The sequence below is a fragment of the Perognathus longimembris genome, chromosome 10 (genome assembly GCF_023159225.1).
Source record: "Perognathus longimembris pacificus isolate PPM17 chromosome 10, ASM2315922v1, whole genome shotgun sequence".
In the NCBI taxonomy this organism is placed as follows: domain Eukaryota; kingdom Metazoa; phylum Chordata; class Mammalia; order Rodentia; family Heteromyidae; genus Perognathus; species Perognathus longimembris.
This window is the reverse complement of record NC_063170.1, coordinates 9449881-9467971: the sequence shown is the minus strand read 5'-3', so window position 1 is coordinate 9467971 and position 18091 is coordinate 9449881. Positions and strand designations below refer to the sequence as shown.

The 18091-nt window shown below is 38.0% G+C and overlaps 1 protein-coding gene and 1 non-coding gene across 3 annotated transcripts in view; both read left to right on the top strand.

Annotated features, from left to right (window-relative positions):
* The window catches only part of Ap1g1 (adaptor related protein complex 1 subunit gamma 1), a 67179-nt gene that overhangs the window by 41979 nt on the left and 7109 nt on the right, over positions 1 to 18091 (top strand). For both annotated transcript variants that reach the window (XM_048355175.1, XM_048355176.1), the window contains 11 exons: positions 989 to 1102; positions 2155 to 2295; positions 2972 to 3026; positions 4657 to 4779; positions 5164 to 5253; positions 6092 to 6219; positions 8253 to 8357; positions 9377 to 9518; positions 9710 to 9836; positions 15748 to 15855; positions 15982 to 16142. In XM_048355175.1, coding sequence (XP_048211132.1) covers positions 989 to 1102; positions 2155 to 2295; positions 2972 to 3026; positions 4657 to 4779; positions 5164 to 5253; positions 6092 to 6219; positions 8253 to 8357; positions 9377 to 9518; positions 9710 to 9836; positions 15748 to 15855; positions 15982 to 16142 — 1294 coding nt within the window. The remainder of the gene's footprint in view (positions 1 to 988; positions 1103 to 2154; positions 2296 to 2971; positions 3027 to 4656; positions 4780 to 5163; positions 5254 to 6091; positions 6220 to 8252; positions 8358 to 9376; positions 9519 to 9709; positions 9837 to 15747; positions 15856 to 15981; positions 16143 to 18091) is intronic.
* LOC125358897 lies at positions 1426 to 1510 on the top strand. The gene has a single exon (XR_007212425.1). It is a non-coding gene; the product is annotated as a small nucleolar RNA SNORD71 (small nucleolar RNA).

Genomic DNA, 18091 nt, shown 5'->3' with positions numbered 1-18091 from the left:
ACGTTGGGTATTAGAAACTCAGGATTATCAAATGTGATTTTACTCAAAGACTATATATATATATATATACACACACACAATATATATATACACATATATGTATACAGTTCACATGTGTATATTTGCGTATATACATAAAAGTGTGATATTGTGTGTGTGTGTGTGTAATGTGATGCATGTAGAACTTCAATTACAGGATGTTAGTTTTAGTTTGGTTTTCAAACTAATCTTCTGTTTTTTGTTTTGTTTTCTTTTGTTTTGTGCCAATATTGGGGCCTGAACTCAGGGCCTTGTACTCTTGCTTATAGCTTTTTGCCCTCAAAGCAAAAGCTCCACTTCCGACTTTTTAGTGGTTAATTGGTAGTAACAGTCTCAATCAGGATTTTTTTTCTACTATGGTAATCATAGAAATGAAAATAAACCTGTGACACTCTAATTCATGTTCTAAAAATATGTTTAAACATTGGATTTAAAGAGCAGTTTGGTCCCAATGTCAAATAAAAATAGAGAAGTCTCAAGTAGTAAAATTAAAATAATTTCTTCTTGCATTTTGAGGATAAGGTAGCCTGACAATGTACTTACGCTTGCTTTATTTTTCTATTTGGAAGGTTTTGAAAGAACCAAGTCAGTTACTTTTAGAAGCTTGAATAGTCTTTGTAAAAGCAAAGTTCAATTGAAAGCTTTCTTGCTTGCTATATTCTTTTTTTTTGGGGGGGGGTGGGTTCTGAGGCTTGAACTCAGGGGCATGGGTGCTGTCTCTGAGCCTCTTTGTGCTCAAAGCTAGTGCTCTACCACCTTGAGCCACAGCACCACTTTGTTTTCCAGTGGTTAAATGGAGATAAGAATCTCACGCACTATAATGCCTGGTCTGGCTTGGAACTCCAGTTCTCAAATCTCTGCCTCCTGGGTATCTAACATTACAGGGGTGAGCCACTGGGCTGGATTAAACTATATTTTAACTGTTCCTGTGAAACTTCGTTTTATCTAGATATGTAGCACTGACATCTTTGTTGAAGACTGTGCAAACAGATCATAATGCTGTACAGAGGCACAGAAGCACAATTGTGGATTGTCTAAAAGATTTGGATGTCTCAATAAAACGGTAACAAGCTGTTTTTCAGTTCAGTTTTTCTGTTAAATGAAGTGAGATGTTAAAATTAGATTATTGATTGTTCTGTGTACTCCTCTAGTTGATAGTTTGTACTGGTTTTGAGAGAAGAATGTTGACATTTCTGTATTTAGTCACTATGTTCATGGATAAACTCTCTCCAGAGTTAATCCTGCTTTTAGAAAGAATTGACAAGAGCAGTTGAGATCAATTCGGAGACCAGTAGGAAATACACAAGGCACACTGAAGTTATCTTGGTTCTTTGGTGAAATATAACAGGTACAAATAAGTGGTTAAATAAGCATAGGTACTATGTGTGTGTGCTGGAGGATGAAATTAGGAGTGATCCATCGGCTAAGTGTCTCAACACAATGCTGAAACTCAAATTACTGACAGCACACATTTTCCATAGTACTTGTAACCTAGGATACTCGGGCAAATGAATTAAGACTATTACATCCATGAATACTATGAAGCAGCCAGGAGCACTCTCAAAAGGCATAAATCCCCCTCAGTGGAATAACTCTGATGATTCTTTTAGAACTATAGACATTTGTAAAGCCCATCTGTGGTTAGTTCCAGTGAACTTTTGTCATGTGTTCAAATCTAGAACAAAGATTTAAAATGGTCTCTGAAGTCATTCAGTTAACATGCATTTATTGATAGCCAGTCCTTTTTGTTTGCACAGAACAGGTTAACAGTAGCTAATTGGAGATAAGAGTGTCACAGATTTTTCTGCCCAGGCTGGCTTTGAACTGAAATTCTCAAGATTTCGACCTCCTGAGTAGCTAGGATTACAGGTGTGAGCCATTGGGTGCTCAGCTTGAGATTTTTGAAGAAAAGTGTTAAAGTCATGATTGAGAATATCAGAACTTTGATTACACACAAATCTCCTTGGTTATATTGCTCATAAAAATTGAGATTACCAGGTTGGGCAAAGACTTTAATATATCTGCCAGTGCTTTTGGTATTCAGAGGGAGCATACCTGAATCTCTGTTTCATTCTCACTGTAATTTTTTCTTTTTTAATCTTTTCCCCCTGTAAGGCGTGCTATGGAATTGAGTTTTGCTCTGGTAAATGGAAATAATATCCGAGGCATGATGAAGGAATTACTTTATTTTCTGGATTCATGTGAGCCAGAATTTAAAGCAGATTGTGCATCTGGAATCTTTCTTGCTGCAGAAAAGTAAGATTTAGTTTTTACTTTATCGGTAAAAGGAGCTTACAGATTTTTGAAAGCATCTTTAAACATGGGGAAAAGGCTATAAACATTTAAAAACACATAACATTTATTTCAGGCTCTAAATTATTTTTCCTATGAGAAAACCATTATAGCCAGCATTTAAGTATGCTGAGACCAAACAAAATCCCACTTGTAATTTCCTTTAACCTTGTGATGATTTTTTTAAAGTGAAAAAATAGAAAAATTATAGCATCTCAATAGAAGTTCTGTGTAAAACTTGAAGTAGGAAACACCTCAAGATTTTAGTAGTAGGATTATTCTTTCCACTCTGAATTTAAGGAACTGAGTTCTCAGTCCTGGAGTTGTCTGGGTCAGGGAAATATCTCCTTTCTTCCTTTATTCTTCATACCTTGACTTGTATGATTTGTTTTCTGAGAAACTGAGACAAAGGCTCATTTCTCAGTTCAGCCACTCCTATTTCAGTATTATGGGAAATGTCTGAACTCAATTATATCTCATCATCTTTTGAAATGGTGATTGCTGATGGGTTACATGTTCAAATGTCGGTTCACCAAGGAACCTAGGAAAGACTGTAGGATAGATGGGGTTTTTGAAAAATCACTGAATACAGTGCTGTTTAGACATTTAAACTTTACTCCCCTCGTCTTTGTTTTTTCAGGTATGCACCTTCTAAACGGTGGCATATAGACACAATTATGCGTGTTCTGACAACGGTAAGTGGCTTCTTACTCAGCAGTGCTAAGTACTCAACTATATATAGATATGAACCAGATAAAGCCCTTGTACTCATGGAGCTTATGTTCTAGTGGGAGAGACTCAAAATTCAAGGAAAAATATGTAATGTAAGTGCTATGATAAAAATCTAAAACAGCATGATAGTAAGTTTGGGTGGGATATGTGGAAACTGGCCAATTGTTTTGTATGGAGCAGGTCTCAGAGGAGGTAACATTTGAGTAATTACCTTGGTGAAGTGGGGAACAAGCCAGGCAAAGATCTTGGGGAAGAGTATACTAATCAGATGGAACAGTGAGCACTCAGACCTGACGTGGCAATAGGTTTGGTCTGCTTGGATGTTTGGAAAACCTATGTTCTTCCAAGGGCCATTTGGGTGTTTATAACATCTTTCTCAAGCCATACAATAGTATCAATGTAGGCAGATGATCATGTATAGCCAACAAGAAGCATATGAGACAAATATGTGTCCTACCAAGTACCAAATGATTTCATGGTCCTTTGACATTTCCCGCCCCTGGTGGAATGTGCCCTTTTGTACTGTTAATACACGCATCATACCTCCCCCTTCTCCAGAGTACTGTAGTTTGCCTGTGTGACTTTTAACACTAAGGCCAGGGAATGGTGGTTTCTAGTTTTCTAAAATTTCTGAAATTTATCAGTTTTGAGTAGAAAAAAACGCTTTCTTTATATACACACATGTGTATGTACACACATGTGTGCACATATGTACACACATACACATATTTTGTATATGTACACATGTGTATATGCATATACAGATATACACATTCTCTGTATATGTATATATTCTTTTTTTTTTTTTTTTTTTTTTTGCCAGTCCTGGGCCTTGGACTCAGGGCCTGAGCACTGTCCCTGGCTTCTTCCCGCTCAAGGCTAGCACTCTGCCACTTGAGCCACAGCACCGCTTCTGGCCGTTTTCTGTATATGTGGTGCTGGGGAATCGAACCTAGGGCCTCGTGTATCCGAGGCAGGCACTCTTGCCACTAGGCCATATCCCCAGCCCCTGTATATATTCTTTATATTTAATTTATTATTATTATTTTATTTTTTGGTACTTGAACTTGGATCCTCGGTGCTGTCCCTAAGCTTTTGTGCTCGAAGCTGGTACTCGTAACCACTGGAGTCGCAGTTTCACTTCCAGCTTTTTGGTGGTTAATTGGAGACAAAGGTCTCATGGACTTTAATGCCTGGGCTGGCATTAAATTTCAGCCCTCAGATGTTAGCCTCCTGGGTAGCTAGGATTACAGATGTGAGCCACTGGTGTATGGCTACTCGCTTAAAACTTTGAACCCTTAGCTGGATGCTGGTGGCTCATGCCTGTAATCTTAGCTACTCGGGAGGCTGAGATCTGAGGACTGTGGTTCAAAGCCAGCCTCAGAACTGTTTACAAAAGGTAAAGGAGAAGAGGGGACTAAGAATACAATAGATCAGTGAATTTGATCAAAGTATTGCATATATGTATGGAAATATCACTCTGATGCCTCTGCAATTAATTTACACCAACATTTAAACAAAATGTTGAAAAAAAAAAACGTTTGTTACTATTGCTGCATTTTTTTCTAGTGATAACTGTGCATTTCCTTTTAGGCAGGAAGTTACGTTCGTGATGATGCAGTCCCCAATTTAATCCAGTTAATAACCAATAGTGTGGAGATGCATGCTTATACTGTTCAGCGCTTGTACAAAGCAATTCTTGGTGATTATTCTCAAGTAAGTACTTCATTTGCTAGTCTAGGAAAATCTTCTATTTATTTTTCTGATATGCTACTATTTCTAACACTGTATATGCACTCCTTTCCTTTGTGATTAAATAATCTATGCTTGTCATTAAGTATTTTTGGCAAAATTGAAGTCCTTTTTTTTTTTTTTTTTTTTTTGCCAGTCCTGGGCCTTGACATCAGGGCCTGAGCACTGTCCCTGGCTTCTTTTTGCTCAAGGCTAGCACTCTGCCACTTGAGCCACAGCGCCACTTCTGGCCATTTTCTATATATGTGGTACTGGGGAATCGAACCCAGGACCTCATGTATGCAAAGCGAGCACTCTTGCCACTAGGCCATATTCCCAGCCTGAAGTCCTTGACTTTTCTTTTGACAGCAACCTTTGGTACAAGTAGCTGCATGGTGTATAGGTGAATATGGTGATCTTCTTGTATCTGGCCAGTGTGAAGAAGAAGAGCCTATTCAGGTATTCCTTGTTAATTTTGGTTAAGGAAGGGAGAACAGTATTTTGGGTTGTGGGGTTGTGGGAGAGTAGCGTTTAATGGGGAGTTGAAATTCATGCTTTAAAAATTATTTCAAGTAGTACTAGAATTATGTTGGGAAACATGCTAATTTTGGAGATGGAACATTGTGAGAGGTTGAAACATTAATGGAGCTCAGTGGTAAGGTGTATACAGCCTTGGATTCAATCCCTAGCACTAAAAACAAAATCCACAAACATTTTAGGCTTATTTCTCTCCCTAGCAAGCTGAATTATTTATCTCTTACCCTGTAGCTGATGAGCAAGAAGAAATGAGGCACATTTCTTTGTTTTAATTTGCTCCTTAGAGGACTGACTTCAGCAAGTTGTGATAACAGCCTTTGAACTCTTCAGATTTCTCTTTACAAAATATGTGCTTTAGTCTCTACCTTTTTTTCCCCTTCCATTCTTGGGGTTTGAATTCTGGGCCTGAGTGCTGTCCCTTAGCTTTTGTGCCCAAGTCTAGCACTCTAGCACTTGAGCCACAGCTCCACTTCTGGCTTTTTGTGGTTAATTGGAGATCAGTCTCACAGACTTTCCCTACCTTAGCTGGCTTCAACCTGGGATCCTCAGACCTCAGCCCCCTGAGTTAGGATTCCAGGAGTGAGCCACCAGTGCCTGGCTGGAGCTCCACTTTTTGACTAGTGGGCTAGCCAAGTGCAGGTGGTGGTATTCAGGGCTCTTGTAATGGTTGGCAGCATTCTAACTTGATTCTGTCAGATTCAGATGTTCAGTGTTACCATTCACACTGTATGTTTTTTCTCCCCTTCGTTTTTGTCCCTAGGTAACAGAGGATGAAGTCTTGGATATTTTAGAAAGTGTCCTAATCTCTAATATGTCCACCTCTGTGACACGAGGTTATGCCCTCACTGCCATTATGAAGCTTTCGACTCGATTCACCTGCACTGTAAAGTGAGTATTGAAGAAAAGTAGACTGAATAGGTTGTTTTATAATTTAAAATGATTTATTATGGTTGGGCTGTAGCTCAGTGGTAGAGAGCTAGCTTAGCATGCATAAGGTCCTGGCTTCAATTTCCAGCCAAACACATATACATGTACATGTGCACACTTACACACACACACACACACACACACAATAAAAATGGTTTATTGCAAAACATGTCAGGTAAAGACAGCATCAGAGAAAATAATAAAATGAGTTTTTATTTCGTTAATCTACCCACATTCATAAGGATCAGTTCATTCCTAATTCTTATTTCATATGTACTTTGTTCTCTCTCCTTATCCTATTCTATCAGGGAATTTTGAAGCTAAAAAGTTAAGAATTTATGATTGATTTCTAGCACTTTAGAAGAGAGAAAAAGAGAAGCTATTTTTACATAAAAGTTTTAGTTTAATATAATATTTTGAGTTATCTGAATAGGAGTAGAACCATGAATATTCTGATGATTAAAATCTTTACATTAGACTCTCTTTGTTTTTTGTTTTTTGTTTTTTTTCTTTTTGTTGGTCATGGGGCTTGAACTCAGGGTCTGGGTGCTATCTTTGAGCTTTTTAAAAAGCTCAAGGCGAGTGCACTACCACTTTGAGCCACAGCTCCACTTCTTGTTTTCTGGTGGTTAATTGGAGATTCTCACAAACTTTCCTGCCCAGGCTGTCTTTAAACCATAATCCCTAAAGATCCTCAGCATCCTGAGGAGCTAGGATTACGAGCATGAGCCACCAGTGCCCGGCTTCACTTTATTAGCATATAGTACCAAGGGGTTTCATTATATTCCTATACATGCATGTAATGTATAATTTTGATTTTTTTCAAAATCACCTCTCTATTACTTTTTATTCTCCTCTTCCCTTTAAAGCCAGTTTTAGTGAATGTCCTTATTTTTTCATGTTTGTATGTGAAGTACTTTGCTATGTTTGAATGGGAGTTGATTCTTGGGTTAATTTTCCAGGCAAATTTAATTTCTCTTAGACCATTTGCTTTATTTTTTTAAATCTTGATTTATTTTTTTTGTGCCAGTCCTAGGCACAGCTCCTGAGCACTGTCCTTGAGATTTGTTTTCTTCAAGGCCTGCACTCCATCCCTTGAGCCACAGCACCATTTCTAGCTCTTTGGTGGTTAATTGGTGATAAGAGTCTTGCAAACTTTCTGCCTGGGTTGGCTTTGGACCATGATCCTTAGATCTCAGTCTCCTGAGTAGCTAGGGTTACAAGTGTGATCCAGTGGTGCCCAGCTGCTTTATTTTTAAATGTAAGATCTTTTGAGACTGTTATTTTTGGCTTTTAGTATTTGTGAACTACAAGAATTTGTGGTTAAGATGTTTATGCTAAAAGCTTACTTTAAAGATTTGGGGTTTTTTTTTTTTCCCCTTTGTTGGTACTAGGATTAGAACCCCAGTATTGTGCCTGGTAGGCAGGAGCTCTACAACTTGAGCCATATTCCCAGCCTTTTAAAACAATTATTGGAGAAGAGAAATGACCACAAGTTGATTTTGTGGCATAGAAATTCATGGGTTTCTGTAGTGTATGTCAGGGCCTGGGATATGTAACAAACAAAAGTCCAACATAATTATAATAGAACAATGGTGTGACAATTGGATGAATGAAGACAAAAGTTGTTTTGTTATGTAATTTAAGGTAAATATTAAAATATTTGATCTAGCTGGGAGCTGGTACCTCACCACCTATTAGCTATTCAGGAGGCTGAGATCTGAGGATCATGGTTCAAAGGCTGACCAGACAGGAAAGTCTGCGAGACTCTTATCTCTAATCACCAGAAAACCAGAAGTGGAGCTCTGTCGCAAAGTGGTAGGGTACTAGCCTTGAGCAGAAGAGCTCATGGACAGCGCCCAAGCCCTGAGTGCAAGCCCCACAACAGACCAAAAAATAAAAAGTAACCAGAAATTAATGTGATTTAAACATTCTTCTTGCTCATGTAAATTTCCTTTTGGGTATTATATTTTATTTATCATTTTATCCCACAGCCGAATTAAGAAAGTGGTTTCCATCTATGGAAGCAGCATTGATGTGGAACTCCAGCAGAGGGCAGTAGAATATAATGCACTTTTTAAGAAATATGACCACATGAGGTAAGCAAAAGAAACTAAGCATCTGTAGCATCCTTATTAAATTATCTCAATAATCCTTAAAGGATAATCATTCTGTGTGCTATATCTATTTCTCATTACTTGACTGCTTTTGTTTTGTCCCATTTTCTGATTTGCTTAGGTATGAGATATAAATTTATTGTGTTCTATTGTTTCATTTCCATTTCTCCTTTGACATGTAAAGTTTGTTTCATTTTCCAGTTTGTTTGGATACAGAGTAAGAATTTTGTTGTTGTTGCTGTTTGAAGAGAAATACTTTCATCCAGTACTGATTGCGGTTATTTTGATAGTTGCATCTTTTTTCCCCCCTATTATACAGTATCTTTTATTATTTATTTATTTTTTCAGTGATAGCATCTAGGGCTGGGAATGTGGCTTAGTAGTAGAGTGTTGCCTAGCATGTGTGAAGCCCTGGGTTTGATTCCTCAGTACCACATAAGCAGAAAAAGTCAGAAGTGGTGCTGTGGTTCAAATGGTAGAGTGCTAGCCTTAAGCAAAAGAAGGTCAGGGACAGTGCCCAGGCCCTGAGTTTATACCCCAGATCTGGCAAAAAAAAAAAAAAAAAAAGTCAGGGTCTCACTATTCAAATTAGCCTGGCCTTGAATTTGCAATTTTCCTGCCTCAAATGTTAGGATTACAGAACTGTGTCATACAGCTAGAATCTTTTGTTAAAAATTGTTATAAAGGTGATGTACACAGACAGCCAGTATCTTAACTTCTTAATTTGAGACTGTTAATATGTGTTGATTACATTTCATTCATTCCCACTCTACTGTTGAAATACATGTTTTGGGATGTAAGGTGAACATTTTTATTTATTCATGGGTTTTTGCATATCTCTGATCCACTCGGGAATTTAGATCTTTTCTTGTAATCTTATAATTTTGGGAGGGGATAGGAGATGGCTCTCCATGTTAGATTTCAAACTTGTGAATAATTATTGTTTGAGGTAGGGAATATAGGTTAACTGCCTAGAATTTAACCACTTCAGATTCTTCTAGGTCTGCCCTACTGGAGAGGATGCCTGTCATGGAAAAAGTGACCACAAATGGCCCTACTGAGATTGTGCAGACAAATGGGGAGACAGAACCAGCTCCACTAGAGACTAAACCACCACCCTCTGGGCCCCAGCCCACCAGCCAGGTAGTCTTTCACTTGCTTGTAAAGGGTTCCTGATGATCCAGTAGTCCAGAGTAGCTTATTTCTTAGCTAAATTCTTTTGATATTTTGAGTTACTTGATGATTCCCTTCCTTATTTTTAAGTATTGGAAGAGCTTTGTGTCATATAGTTTAGACAAATAACTAATGATTTGAGTTACTGTTTCCTTGTTTAGGCAAATGATTTATTGGATTTGTTGGGAGGAAATGACATAACACCTGTTATTCCAACTGCACCTACAAGCAAACCAGCTTCTGCTGGTGGAGAACTTCTTGATTTGCTGGGAGATATCACCCTTACAGGTGAGGCCACATGGCAGCTATTGAATGCTTCGATACTTAGAGACCTTAGGGAAAAAATAATGCTGAACACTGATTTTCCTGCAGAAAAATCAGGTGAAGATGGAAGTGTCTAACTATGAAGCAGAGATAGGGTCTGTGGGTTTTTTGTTTTGTTTTGTTTTGTTTTTGAGGTGCTACTGAGGTTTGAACTCAGGGCTTTGGCACCTACCAAGCAGGTATCATTGGAGCCATGCCTATAGCACAAAACAGAATCTTTACAACATGTAGGATGTAACTGCTGTACTTATTCACTAAAGATAATGCATAAGGATTCCTTAGGGTAATTTCCCCTTTGGGAGGATAAATTACTCATAGTACTTTTTACATAGAAAGGACTTTTAGGCTTGTAAAGAATATATCCCAAGTTACCTGTGCCTTTAGTTGGTGTCTCAACATAACTTTTTCTACATTTCTTTGCATTTATGTTTAGTTTTCATTGTCTATGGCCATTCATGGTGAGATGCTGACTTACTGCCTACCTTTTCCCCTCCCTTCTTCTTACTCTTGCTGTTATTTAAGCAACTAAAGGAGAAAATGTTTATAATTATAACTCAAGTAATTTTTCCTTTGGGAATGTGTTTTTGAGTTTTTGTTCATATTCTGGTAGACATTTGTTTTTGTTTTTGTTTTTTTGCCAGTCCTGGACCTTGTGCTCAGGGCCTGAGCACTGTCCCTGGCTTCTTTTTGCTCAAGGCTAGCACTCTGCCACTTGAGCCACAGCGCTACTTCTGGCCATTTTTTATATATGTGGTGCTGGGGAATCGATCTGGTAGACATTTGTAACTGATTTGTAACTTTTAGTGATGTTATGAACTCCCAGTGTCCGAGAGCATCACTGTAGTTACTGTGTTATCCTGAATTGCAGAGCAAATTATAACTGGAAAAGTGTTGTAAATGGCAAATTACAACATAAATGACCTTGAGCAGAACATAGCCATAGGATAAGGATGCAGATTGGTCAGTTAGACTCCCTATCATTGGTTAAATGATTTTTCCCTAATACAGCAAGAGCTTATGATTTATTTGTATGTCTTAGCACAATTTTAAAATGTTACTTGTTATGTACTTTTTAGTGATTCATAAATAGTCAATTTCAAATCTTCAGATATTAAAGTTATGTTGGATAACTGGAAAAGCAGGTTAGTACACAGTCTTTTTTTTTTTTTTTTTGCCAGTCCTGGGCCTTGAACTCAGGGCCTGAGCACTGTCCCTGGCTTCCTTTTGCTCAAGGGTAGCACTCTACCACTTGAGCCACAGCACCACTTCTGGCCATTTTCTATATATGTGGTGCTGGGGAATTGAACCCAGGGCTTCATGTATACGAGGCAAGCACTCTTGCCACTAGGCCATATCCCCAGCCCCAGTACACAGTCTTTATAATTTAAATTTTATTTATTAGTCTTTTTTTTTTTTGTCAGTGTGGGGCTTAAACTTAGGGCCTGGGCACCAGACACTGTCCCTGAGCCTCTTTGTGCTCAAGGCTAGCGCTCTACCACTTGAGCCACAGTGCCACTTACAGTTTTTGAGTGGTTAATTGGAGATAAAACTCTCACAGGCACTTTTCTGCCCGGGCTAGCTTCAAACCATGATCCTCAGATCTCAGCCTCCTGAGTAGCTGAGACAGGTTTTCTTTCCATACCTCATGTCAGACTTGAACTTACAGTTCTCTTGCCTCAGCCTCCTGAGACGATAGGCATGTGCTAATCATGCCTAGTTAATAGTGAATATTACCTAATAAAATATTTAAACAGCTATTTAAAATTTTAATCCTGGTAGGCATGGTGATGCCTAGTTTCTTTTTTGTTTTGTTTTGGTTTTGGTTTTTGGTACTGGTCCTGGGGCTTGAACTCAGGGTCTAGGCGCTATCCCTGAGCTTCTTTTGGTCAAGACTAGCACTCTACCACTTGAGCCACAGTTCCATTTCTGGCTTCTTTGGTAGTGTAGAGGAGATAAGAGTCTCAAAGACTTTCCTGCCCGGGCTAGCTTCAAACTGTGATCTTCATATCTCAGCCTCCTAGGAAGCTAGGATTATAGGCATGAGCCACCAGTGCTCAGCTGCTGATGTGTACTTGTAATCTCAGCCATTGGGTAGCTGAGGCAGGAGGATATGTGAGTTTGAAGCCAACTGTGCTACCTAGTGAGACTTTGTCTTTAAAAAATGTTAAACAAAAAGAATGTACACTATTTTTCACTCAGGTGCTTTATAGTTGGTGATATTTGTTTTTAGGGTTTTCTTATATAATTGCTTCAACAAAATACATTAACTTGTACTTAATTTGGATTGCTTTTATACAATGAAGTACTTTCATCTTTCTGAATCTGGTTAAACTAAGGATTTTTTTGAGGACCACTTTCTCATTCAGTGCATGACACAGAGGGAAACTTGGTAGATGTTATTTACCAATAATTTCCACAGTTTACTTGGCTTTCAGTTTCACTTTATAGAAAGGGCTATATATAATAGGTGAAACTAGCTGTATTATTTTGTTGATTTGTTCAATCTTGGGGAATGTTTAATATTTACTAACATTTGCATTGCAAATGAAATTTGATTTTTGAGTGCTTGTATATCCGTAACTCATTTATTATACAATCTTCATATTTTGTTTTTGGCTTTTTTAAAAATTACCTTTAAGTAATTGTATTAACGGGGTTTCAGTTCAGTATGTCAGTTTGTTTTCCTTAGTGTTAGGTGTAAAAGAAAACTGACACAATATTTAAAAGCTTAGCCTTTTGCTTTCCTTCTTCAAAATGTGTTTTAAACACATTTCCCCATTTTCTTTATTTTTTTCTTTGTATTTTAAAAAATTTTTTCTTTTTATTTAAAGCACTTTTTTTTTTTTTTTTTTTTTTTTTGCCAGTCCTGGGCCTTGGACTCAGGGCCTGAGCATTGTCCCTGACTTCTTTTTGCTCAAAGTTAGCACTCTGCCACTTGAGCCACAGAGCCACTTCTGGTCGTTTTCTGTATATGCTGTGGGGAATTGAACCCAGGGCTTCATGTATTTAAGGCAAGCACTCTTGGCACTAGGCCATATCCCCAGCCCTTTTCTTTGTATTTTTAAAAGTTTTGAATTTTCTTCTCTTGAATCCATCTTGATAATTACACTTTATTGTATAGTGATTAAGTGTAGTATGTGTTTTGGGGGGATTTGGAACAGTGAGTTTCTGTTGTTCTACCGAAGTGTTTACTTGTACAGGAGAGAAAGGATAAAACTTGAGAGAGTTGTATATATGTCCTAGGTAAACTCTGGTTTTTTTCCCCAAGAATACATTTCTGTAGTTGTTTTGAAAGTGAGAAATGGTAGGGGGGAGTGATTGATCAAGATGCATTGTACTCATAAGCTTCTTTCTTGAATGGCAACTCCTGTGTACAACTACCGAAACATAATAAAAACATTAAAAAAAGAAAGCAAGGAATGGTGGGAAAAGTACTTTGGCAGATAGAAAAAACCTAGAACTATATCAACATTTCTTTGTATACTTATATACTTCATTGATAAACTGCTTAATTACATATTCTGTGGTATTTAGTTTATTTGTTGTACTTTGTTTAGCCATCTATATTCTACTTTCTTCGCTAATTTTCATTATTTTTTTTCTTGTGCTGGGATTAAACTCAGGACCTTGTACATGGTTCTGAGCTACATCCCTAGCCTAGTATGTTGGAGTTTTGTCCTAGTTTATTTTTTATCTTTTATATTATTATGAAGATATCCCAAACGTAAAAAAAATACTGTGTTAATTCTGTTTTATTTCTTTGTCAGTTTTAGGGCTTGAACTCAGGGCCTTGTTCTCTCGCTTGGCTTTTTCACTTGAGGCTGGTACTCTTGACACACTTGAGCCACAGCTCTACTTTTGGGTGTTTGCTGGTTAATTTGAGATAAGAATCTCACAGACTTTTCTGCCTGAGTTGGCTTTAAATTGCCGTCCTCATGGGGCTGGGGATATGGCCTAGTGGCAAGAGTGCTTGCCTCATATACATGAGGCCCTGGGTTCAATTCCTCAGCACCACATATACAGAAAGTGGCCAGAAGTGGCGCTGTGGCTCAAGTGGCAGAGTGCTAGCCTTGAGAAAAAAAAAAGCCAGGGACAGTGCTCAGGCCCTGAGTTCATGGCCTAGGACTGGCCAAAAATAAAAAATAAATTGCCATCCTCAGCTCTCAGCCTCCTGAATAACTGGGATTGCAGGTGTGAGCCACTAGCACCCTACTTTTTCTCTTTTTTAAATAGGAATGGGTGCTAGGAGTTGAATCTATAACTTTCCACATGCTAAGTATGTGTTCTACGACTGAACTATGCCTCCAATTCTATTATAAATTACATGTTTCATAAATAGTTGGGAATCTTTAAAGTTAACATTTTTATGTTGATAATTCTCTTCTGCCTTTAAAAATAATTTCAATTCATGGTCATGTTCTATGACTTGCTTCTGTTGTTTGATCTTCAATTTGTTCTTTTCTGGGAAGATCAAATAAAAATGGCAATATGGTGGTTTATTTCATTCAGCTTGTACAACAAAATACCAATAAAAGCATTGCTATTTCCTGAGTATTTTCCCCAACCATGTCCCATTTCATCTTTTTATTTACTTATATTTTTTGTGATGTTGGGACTCAAATCCCACAGCCCCTACTATACAAATCCTCTGCTGAGCTACATCCCAAGCTCATTTTGATTCCAATAGTAACTGCTGCCTACCCTAAAGTGATGTTTAACACTAGTGTTTACTATTCTTGAGTATTTGTTAATTATTATTTGTAAGTCTCTACAGTTTTAAAATATTGTCCAACTGAATTTATTTTGGACTATACATTTTGCTAAACAGTGTATTTGTGGGAATAATCTATGAATACTTAATATGTTTAGCTAGTGAATTCATGTATCTACTATTATATAGATATGTCTAATATTTAATCCTACAATTTATCCATTGTCCTTATGGTAAATATTTTGTGTGTTTGTTGTTTTAGTGATTGAGTGTTAGAAAGTGTCTTGCTATAATACTTTGGTACACGCTCCCTCTATCTACACATACAAGAATTAATCAAAAGCATTCTAGGTTAGCTGGGTGCTGGTGGCTCACACCTATAATCCTAGATATTCAAGAGGGTGAGGCCTGAGGTTCGGAAGTTTGAAGCTAGTCTGGGCAGAAAAGTCTGTGAGACTATCTCCAATTAACCATTAATAAAAAGAAAGGCTATAAGTGGTAGAGCACTAGCCTTGAGCAAAAAGGCTCAGGGACAGACAGTGCCCAGGTTCTGAGATTAAATCCTAGCCACAGCTCCACTTAGGGCTTTTTTTGGTGGTTAATTGGAGATAAGAGTCTCATATTTTTCTGCCTGAGCTGGCTTCAAACCACAATCCTCAGATCTCAACCTCCTGAGTAGTTAGGATTACAGGCTTGAGCCATCTTTACCTGGTCTCTGATGGCTTTTTTTTTTTGGGGGGGGGGGGGCTGTGATGGGGCTTGAACTCCAGGCCTGAGCATTGTCCCTGAGCTCTTTTTGTACAAGACTAGTAGTGCTCTAACACTTTGAGCCACAGCTCTACTTCCAGTTTTTCTGGTTAATTGAAATGAATAGTCTCATGGACTTTCCTACGTGGGCTAGCTTTGAACTGCAATCCTCAGATCTCAACCTCCTGTGTAGCTTGGATTTCAGGCATGAGTTGCCAGCATCTGGCTTGATGGGATTTTTTAAATGGGAACAAAGTATAGGGATTTTTAGTTTTTCTTCCTTTTTGGTCTATGCCTTTGCTTGTTGCTTACAGAATCCTTTCCTTAACTTGAGATCATTGTTTAATCTTTTATGTTTTCTTGTTGAGCTTTGACATACTAGCTAAGGTTGACTTTCCATTGGAATATTTCTTTCAGGTACTCCAGCTACTGCTCCTACCCCTGCCTCAGTCCCACAGATATCCCAGCCCCCTTTCCTATTGGATGGGCTTTCATCACAGCCTCTCTTCAATGACATCGCTACAGGTATAGCTATTGTTGTTACCACCATCGTGGAGCACTGAGCCAGGAGAAATGGTTGAGGAAAGGAAGTAATTCCCAAGCATTAAGCCGACACAGTAAACTAAATCTGATCTTCTTGTACCTTCCCAGGTATCCCCTCCATCACAGCATACAGTAAAAATGGCTTGAAGATAGAATTCACCTTTGAACGGTCAAATACCAACCCCAGTGTAACAGTGATAACAATACAGGCCTCCAATAGCACAGAGCTAGACATGACGGACTTTGTTTTCCAGGCTGCAGTACCAAAGGTACTTATAACTTCTTTTGTCCTTTTAAAAAGATTAGATGAGGGTTTTTATTTTTCATGCATGTGAAGAGTATAGTGTTTGGAGATTAAATTTGTTTGTTTAACTCTTAACAGTATTGAAACTGTGATAGTTCATTGAAGCATGTTACTTGCAGTGAGTAAGTTTTAGTTGTCTCCATATATTCTTATCGTTAGTATTTTGAAGGATAGAGGAAGAAAATTCTAATAAAGGAAATTCTAGTAATGAAATTCTAAGAAAGGAAATTCGAATAATGAGAGAACAGAGTTCTAGAAAATAGTCAGGGCATGGCCGGGTGCCAGTGGTCTGTAATCCTAGCTACTCAGGAGGCTGAGTTCTGAGGATCGTAGTTCAAAGCCAGCCCGGGCAGAAAAGTCTGTGAGACTCTGATCTCCAATTAACCACAAGAAAACTGGAAGTGGTGCTGTGGCTCAAAGTAGTAGAGCTCTATCCTGGGGGACAGTGCTCAGCACTAAGGATTTAAAAACTCAAAGGCTAATATAGAATTAAATGTTAACTAAGATTCTGGACTTTGTTTGGCTAATAGCCTCTGTTCACTAAATGAGAATTAAAATTTTTCTTCTTGGTATTTAAGTGGGAGAAACCTTTTTCCTTCATTAATATATGGTTTACTGTTTGTTATTTTGAATTGAAGTTTTTTTTAATACCAAATCTTTATTTAAGGAGTATTTATGTCTACTTTTGAATGGTGAACATTTTTGATACAGGGAACTTAAAATTTTTTTTGTAAGTATTGGGTTTGAACACAGGACTTTGAGCTTCAGTTCAGGCAGGTGTTCTACTACCACACTCCCCTAAGCCCCTAAAAAATATACATTAATATAAAATGTATATTTATAAAATGTAATTTTAATATATAATTTATAATATATTTATAAAAAAGAAATCCATCTATCTATATATATTTTTTGCCAGTCCTGGGGCTTGGACTCAGGGCCTGAGTACTGTCCCTGTTTTCTTTTTGCTCAAGGCCAGTACACTACTACTTGAGCCACAGTGCCACTCCACTTCCAGCCTTTTCTGTTTATGTTGTGCTGAGGAATCGAACCCAGGGCTTCATGCATGCTAGGCAAGCACTGTACTGCTAAGCCACATTCCCAGCCCCCCCCCCCAAAAAAAGTTTTGAATAAAGGCTTTGTATAAAAGACAAGGTATTACTTTTACTTGTTTTATTCTATATTATATCTTTTGCTGCTCAGTGCTTCTGTTATAATACAGAAACCAGTATAGACATAAGTAAATGAATGAGTGTGACTCTGTTAGAATAAAAGATTATAAAAACGGGTGTTAGACCATACTTTGCCAACCACTAGTTTACATTGAACTTGCTTACCATGGCATTCAGGTGACATGCTTTTAGCAACTGAAGATGTTTTATTTGTGGTTACTGCTAACTTCCTATCTTCTTTGCTTAACATTTTTTGGAGCTGGAATGATGTAGTAGATATTTTTCAAAAAGTAATGTGAAGTGATTAAGCTCCAAAAAATGAATTCTAATGCTGTTGTCTGGATTTTTTTTTTTTTTTTTTGCCAGTCCTGGGGCTTGAACTTAGGGCCTGAGCACTGTCCCTGGCTTCTTTTTGCTCAAGGCTAGAGCACTCTGCCAACTTGAGCCACAGCGCCACTTCTGGCCTTTTCTATATATGTGGTGCTGAGGAATCGAACCCAAGGGCTTCATGTATGGGAGGCAAGCACTCTTGCTACTAGGCCATATTCCCAGCCCTGCTCTTGTCTGGATTTTGATGCAAGTTATATGATGGAAACAATCTGTGTCTCAGCTTCCTTACAATGGGAGTAGTGATAATGACAACTGCTTCCTAGATAATCTACTTCCCAGGATTACAAATCCCAGAATAAGTGAGTTCTTTTTGTGCCAGGACTTAATTGGAAGCACTTTCCATGTATTTAGT